Source organism: Gymnodraco acuticeps, unplaced genomic scaffold (assembly GCF_902827175.1).
Source record: "Gymnodraco acuticeps unplaced genomic scaffold, fGymAcu1.1, whole genome shotgun sequence".
NCBI classification, from domain to species: domain Eukaryota; kingdom Metazoa; phylum Chordata; class Actinopteri; order Perciformes; family Bathydraconidae; genus Gymnodraco; species Gymnodraco acuticeps.
The window spans coordinates 279,516-287,287 of record NW_022992301.1 but is presented as its reverse complement, the minus strand read 5'-3'; the positions used below and the strand labels follow the sequence as shown (position 1 = coordinate 287,287).

Genomic DNA, 7,772 nt, shown 5'->3' with positions numbered 1-7,772 from the left:
AGCACGGTCTCCCTCTTCACCTGGAGTGTGCAGTAGTTAGCGTTGGAGGATGCAGATATACTGTCTATCACCTTCTCCCCAGGCACCTCTGTGGAGAGCATCAGAGAGAAAGAGCTGCATAATTTACCCGAGATATCTCACTCTTTTTATCACTTAACAAGCTTCATGAGCCAGCCACAGCGATATAGCGCCAGAGTATTCAGCCTTAAACATTTCAAAGTGAATAGCTGCCGTTAAAAATGAAGCACTTGCAGAGGAAGCTCAAACAGAAGAACCTTGTTATATCGTGTTAACTGCTCATCCATGTGATGTCTGCATATGCTCACTGTTATATACTGTTACATTCACTTGCTTTTGTCTGGATATTCCACATTAAACATTTCATATGATGGAATCCATTGACAGAAAATGTATCAGCTAGAATTCTGATCATCTATGGATAAAGTTTGTCATATTTTAAATGGAATGCCTGTTAATTATGTTTCCAGATTACAAAATATAAATATTTACTGTTTTTGACTTATTGTATAATGTCATTAAGTACTCAAGTATTTTACCATCGTACAATTTTGAGGTACGTGTATTTACATTTTTCTATTTTATTCTACAATAGATTTTGGAAGCAAATGTACTACTTTTTTACTATACTTTTGTAAAATATTGGTGACTGGTAGCTTTGAAGAAAAACATTATTTATTTACTCTATAATAAATATGAACATTATTATGGATTAAGCTACAGAGCAAAGATACTTATTTCAGCACCTGTTATTGAAATTCAGTAAAAGTATATCTACTTGAAATTCTAAGTCTGAATTGGGCCATTTCACATTTCACATTTTTGGGGTATTTTAGATTTATACGGTACTAACACTTTTTTGCTATATGACTTTTGAACAGCCATATCCACTGGTGGAGTTAGTTGGACCTCATTTTGTTATATTTTTCAATGTTAACCGCTGTGAATGAAATGTTGGCCTTTTGGAGAAACATCTTGACATCCATTTTTGTTTTCATCTACACAGCTAAATAACATGTGCACAAAGGTTAACCTTTCTGGGCTCGGCAACAGGTCCTTAATATTTCCAATATCCTTATCAAATGAGGAACTCTGCAATATCCACCGCCTTAAAATATCCAAATTTAAAAATGATCCCACACAGCAAAGTTTATTTTTCTTGATTTTTTACTGAAAGCGCTGAGCCAGTAGCCAGCGTCAGGGTACTGAGAAATAGAATGAGCAAAACACACCTGGGCATTTCAACAAATAAATCCGACAGGTAGAGATGAGTCACGGCAGGTACACACACTCTGAGGCAAGGCATTCTGGGAACAAAATGTGGGCTTTTAAACTCCTGGTACCATAACATCGAATTCAGAAAGACAATTACCCTTATAATCCGCTTACCTCTGAATCTAAAAAGGTAAGGTTTCTGTTCTGTGTTCTACCCATCAACATAAGTGCATTATTAATAAATAATAAATAAATAATTTATATAATCTCAACAATAAAAAGTGACATCTTTTTCATTTTTTGCATTCAAAGAGGTGGCTATATTAAATACAACTTCGTTAAAATCAGCTGTTTGTTTTGTTAATTGCATTTCTGAAGATATTCGTATCTTTGGTGTGTTTTTCCAGCTACTATATGTTAAAATCATGTCATAGTGATCAATATTACCAAGTCATCTACCAACATAAGCCTCAATGTACCAGAATGCATTGCAACTCAAGGACATGTTGTGCTATTAGTATCAAAGGTAACTTAATTATTATAATTGGGCGACAAGTTTGCTATATGTATTATATGATTTCAAACAGCAACGCTCATCTTAAGGTTGCCAAGAGGCATTCTGGGAAATGTAGGAAATCAGTTTACATTCCTAAAGTGCATGAAACACAAAGGGACACAAAGCAACAAGATGTTATTTTCTGAACCTATCATTTGATTGGATAGAGATGACATTTTTAGGCGACTACATCAACTAAACATCTCTCATGTCAGAGGGAGATGAAAACAACGTCTTCCTGAAAAACAAAAGGACCGATTTCTGTGACCTGATCAGGGCTCGATGACGGTGTCAAACAAGAGATGCTGGAGGTCAGGATTTGGATTGTTTTGGGATTTTAGAAGATCTGCGGTTGTGCTCATTTAAGGCTGTTTCTGCAGGCTGAATATTTAAGCTTTGCATGTGAGATTTAAAGTGGGGAAAAGTCACATTTCTACATGACACCTTAATGCAGGGAAAAAGCAGCAGAAAAATGGTGATAAGAACGTATGAGCTTGACTCAGATGTTCCGGTTGTTGTTAGTGGATTAAATCTGCCTGTTTTTCATTAGGTATAACAAATACTTTATCTGTTACTGTGGTTTCCATTTCATTTAAAGTGACCTCAGTGGGACAGGTTCATCACTATAGTGTTGAGAAAAAACTAAACAAAAAAACACCCTTTTGCAGACAAAGAAAGCCCAATCTTGGACTCATTTGCCTAAATAAAATGAAATGTTTGTAATACAATCAGGCTCAAAAACACAATAAAAACCATTCAAAGGTTGAGATGTTTATGATGTAAAATCTTCCTCTGAGAAAAACCCTTCCACGTATTTCTATTTTCTGTCATATGTCTCTTTGCTATTAGCATTCCATTAGCACTGTTGCTAACATTTTAAAGGACTTCTTCACCCCCATTTGTATAACAATGAATGACCTCGGTTCACCCTTGAATTCTTAAAAAGACGATATTTTTCTCACATGCCTCCACTGGAGAACAAATTATCTAAAAATGGTGAACATTCTCACACAAAACATTTATTGTTCCTAATTCGTGTGTGTAGACTTGGATTATACTGCACCTGTTGTGTGACATTTTGTAAAAGGATGTTTTAATATAGTTCTGTTGTTGCAGCGCCCAGACATAACCTTAAACAAAGCTTGTAATACAATAAAAAATGGTCAAAAAGTAAGTGATAAAGTGGAGAAGTTTCATGGTGATATTAAATCTATTCTTCTGCAATTTCTTAAAGGATATTTTCGTTAAATCTTGTTTTACTCTAAACCATGAATCTCCACTTAACGATCACTTCCATTCACTTTTCAAATATATTCTTATAAATATTCTAAAGGTTTTTACATCGGGATGTGTTCATATATCATTCATAGCATCATTTATAGATTCCATATTTACTTATTTACTTCAAATCATAACGACTTTTCTCCATTTCATGACTCTTAATCCCCCATGGAGGCATGTGAGTTTAAGGTCACGGGGTGAGATTTTGATTTACAAATGTTCACTTTGAAGCTGAAGTGTCCCTTTAAGATTCCATTTCTTTTAACAAATAAAAACAGGGTAACCTTAGTGCGATTACAGGCCCTCCAACATGGTGGCCTGTCCGTCTTTGACCCCTCGAGAGTGTGAATGCCCGGCCTCGTCGTGTGTATATCTCTTAATCCCAAAACTCTCTTTTTGACAGCATGGAAGGAAAAACAAGGAAACGGCAGCAAACAACAGTTGTACAAATCGACCAGTGCATTGTGTGTTTTTTAAAAGTCCAAGATCAGTAGCATCAGAAAAATCAAGTTCATCGTAATCCTCTTTTTCTCCTCCTTTTAGTTTCCACATGTTTTCTCAGGTGAGAACGTCTCGTCAGTCCCTCTGAAGACGAGGCTGAGTCCTCTGCACCTGAACGTCTCACTGACAGTTTTTCCCGCTGCAAACACTCGTCCGTCTTTTTAAGTTAGTCCGAGTCCAGAGAGAGGCGCGTCCGTCCGAGTCCGACCGGAGACACGGAGACATCCAGGGACTGTGATTGGCTGATGCTGGAAGACTGGCAGACCAGTTCAGATCAGTCCTCCATTCACAAACCTGAGCAGAGACACGGGTAGAAATGTGTATTATTCCTGCATCAAACCTATGTCTCCTGCATGGAACACAAACATCTGTCTACAGTCGTTTTGTATTATACCTGCATCAAACCTGCAACATTAAACCTCTTACATAGAACATAGTCATCTCTTAACACTCTACATATATTTTTTTATGTGTTTATTTTTGGTATTTATTAACTAATTTAATAATTATTACAATAGGAACATTTAAAAAAATGTACATCATCTATTTATCTTACTCTATATTTCACTGTATATGTTTGACTTTATTTCTGCATGTTACGGAAAGATGGAGATAAATATGAACTTTTTAATTTATTCATAATTACAAAATAATCTTGCTCTGTTTTTCATTGTTTACCTATTTTGCATTTTCCTTGTGTCCCCTGCATATGAAACATACATCTGTTTGGAGTCTAAGAATTCATTTATATATTATTACAATACACAGTATTTTAATCCACTGTATAACTGTATGTTTTCTACGGAGCCTCCTAGGGGACATGGAGAAGAAGAAAAAAATGATTTAAAAAAAAAAAAAAAAGTTAGTTTGTAGACGGTCCCTAAGCACTCCTCTCCCTCCTCCAGCTGCAGATTGTGACCAATTATTCATATTTAGCTCTGATGACGGCGCGTATCGAACTGTTCTGATAGAAACGACTCTGTAGCTCGTTGTCTACCTTGCTATGATTGTAAAGTCATGTCTGTATTTTTACAACGTTATGTTCATGAGTTATTGATCCGCTAAACTCGAATCTGTCAATAACTCAGCTCAGAGCGTGCATGTCCCCTCGCTCTGAGTGTTCTCTTGAGGTGTCTTTCACTTATGTGAAACCCGTGCCTATTGCCAAGCACTGATGTTATATCTTTATATTTAAGGCTCAAAGTAAAATCGATGAACCGCTCCATTGTTGTGGTTTCTGTGTTGCCGTAGAAAAAATTGTTTTTCTTCTTCTCCATGTCCCCTAGGGCGCTCCGTACCATGTCCCCTAGGGTGCTCCGTACCATGTCCCCTAGGGGGCTCCGTACGGCTCCGTACCATGTCCCCTAGGGCGCTCCGTACCATGTCCCCTAGGGGGCTCCGTACGGCTCCGTACCATGTCCCCTAGGGGGCTCCGTACCATGTCCCTTAGGGGGCTCCGTACCATGTCCCCTAGGGGGCTCCGTAGTTTTCTTTAATTTGACATGCATACAGTTCAATTACTTTTGCATTGTACTAGCATAATTGTGTCTCTTGCACTATTCTTATACTATTTCTATTTATGTCTCAAGGATAGCATGTTAGCGTTGTTGAAGGAGCCTGACACCTAATATTTACGTTGCCAACAAATGTGCATATAACAACAAAGCCTCTGAATATTTTAATCCCTGAGATTTTTAGGTAAATGAATCGAAGCTGCGTTCACATGTTCCTATCTATACTAAACATTTCAAATGAGTTAGTTGTGTGTGAATCTGATGAGTCATGTCAGTTAAATATATAATTATACTTTATATTTCCTCACTTGAGCTGCGAGGATCTCTGCTGCTACGTCTGCGACTCGGCCTCCTGCCCGCCCCCCGCCCTCCGGACGCTCTTGATGGACAGGTACGTCTCCTCCTCAGGGTCGTAGTAATAAAACTTACTCAGGTACGATATTAGCGGTCTGAGGAAAGAAGGGGAAGAACAACAATCAGATATTTGTGCCTGTAAAGAATTGTTTAATTGTTCTAAATGAACGGTGTCTGAAACTCTAAATTCAGCAAAAGTTAGCATCACATAACTATAAAGCCTAACTTCCATAAGTAAACAAACCGTCTAAAAATAACTTTTAATACAAAAGAAAATGTGTATTTCTTGAATGTCGTACCTTATTCACCTGTATTTTATATCAAAATGTGTGGAATTTCTTTAAAGGCTTGTTCACACATCATTAAGAGACACATCTCATTCCCAGCATCTTCTGATGTATGGAGGGATACAAGCAGATCTCCAGCATCCCCTCTGGGTTTTAAATGGTCAACAACAGGTGAATATTTAACTGTTTTTCTGTAGTTTTCAAGCAGTACCTGGGCAGTGGAAGCTCCTGGATGTGGTCGATGCGGACCATTTGTCGGATGCAGAAGCGACAGAGATGTTGCAGAGACTTCACGTTGCTGAAGCGGGAAACAGGATACAGAAGCTGCACCGGGGTGGGAGGAAGCCCTGCAACACACACACATATTCATTATTAATTTATACACCTGAGCATCAGCAGGAGAGGACTCTTTAAAGTAGAGACACTACATACTGATATACACCTGAACATCAGCAGGAGAGCACTCTTTAAAGTAGAGACACTACATACTGATATACACCTGAACATCAGCAGGAGAGGACTCTTTAAAGTAGAGACACTACATACTGATATACACCTGAACATCAGCAGGAGAGGACTCTTTAAAGTAGAGACACTACATACTGATATACACCTGAACATCAGCAGGAGAGGACTCTTTAAAGTAGAGACACTACATACTGATATACACCTGAACATCAGCAGGAGAGGACTCTTTAAAGTAGAGACACTACATACTGATATACACCTGAACATCAGCAGGAGAGGACTCTTTAAAGTAGAGACACTACATACTGATATACACCTGGACATCAGCAGGAGAGGACTCTTTAAAGTAGAGACACTACAAACTGATATACACCTGAACATCAGCAGGAGAGGACTCTTTAAAGTAGTGACACTACATACTGATATACACCTGAGCATCAGCAGGAGAGGACTCTTTAAAGTAGAGACACTACATACTGATATACACCTGAACATCAGCAGGAGAGGACTCTTTAAAGTAGAGACTCTACATACTGATATACACCTGAACATCAGCAGGAGAGGACTCTTTAAAGTAGAGACACTACATACTGATATACACCTGAACATCAGCAGGAGAGGACTCTTTAAAGTAGAGACACTACAAACTGATATACACCTGAGCATCAGCAGGAGAGGACTCTTTAAAGTAGAGACACTACATACTGATATACACCTGAACATCAGCAGGAGAGGACTCTTTAAAGTAGAGACACTACATACTGATATACACCTGAACATCAGCAGGAGAGGACTCTTTAAAGTAGAGACACTACATACTGATCTACACCTGAACATCAGCAGGAGAGGACTCTTTAAAGTAGAGACACTACATACTGATATACACCTGAACATCAGCAGGAGAGGACTCTTTAAAGTAGAGACACTACATACTGATATACACCTGAACATCAGCAGGAGAGGACTCTTTAAAGTAGAGACACTACATACTGATATACACCTGGACATCAGCAGGAGAGGACTCTTTAAAGTAGAGACACTACATACTGATATACACCTGAACATCAGCAGGAGAGGACTCTTTAAAGTAGAGACACTACATACTGATATACACCTGAACATCAGCAGGAGAGGATTCTTTCAAGTAGAGACACTACATACTGATATACACCTGAACATCAGCAGGAGAGGACTCTTTAAAGTAGAGACACTATATACTGATATACACCTGAACATCAGCAGGAGAGGACTCTTTAAAGTAGAGACACTACATACTGATATACACCTGAACATCAGCAGGAGAGGACTCTTTAAAGTAGAGACACTACATACTGATATACACCTAAACATCAGCAGGAGAGGACTCTTTAAAGTAGAGACACTACATACTGATATACACCTGAACATCAGCAGGAGAGGACTCTTTAAAGTAGAGGTATAATACAGATATGAACCTGAAAATGAGCAGATTAATTCCTCTTCCTGTCGTTGGTATACTAGTTATCTAAATCTCCAAATCCTCCCTCAGAGCTGATGTTTAAAAACCAAACCGTGAGCTGAATTTTAAAACATAAATCA

The 7,772-nt window shown here is 38.3% G+C and overlaps 1 protein-coding gene across 1 annotated transcript in view; it reads right to left on the bottom strand.

The window, feature by feature from the left end:
- Positions 1 to 1,159: 1,159 nt before the first annotated feature.
- The window catches only part of socs7 (suppressor of cytokine signaling 7), a 26,765-nt gene continuing 20,152 nt past the window's right edge, over positions 1,160 to 7,772 (bottom strand). The window contains 3 exon segments of the mRNA XM_034208081.1: positions 1,160 to 3,865; positions 5,394 to 5,534; positions 5,938 to 6,073. Coding sequence (XP_034063972.1) covers positions 5,417 to 5,534; positions 5,938 to 6,073 — 254 coding nt within the window. The 3' untranslated portion in view covers positions 1,160 to 3,865; positions 5,394 to 5,416.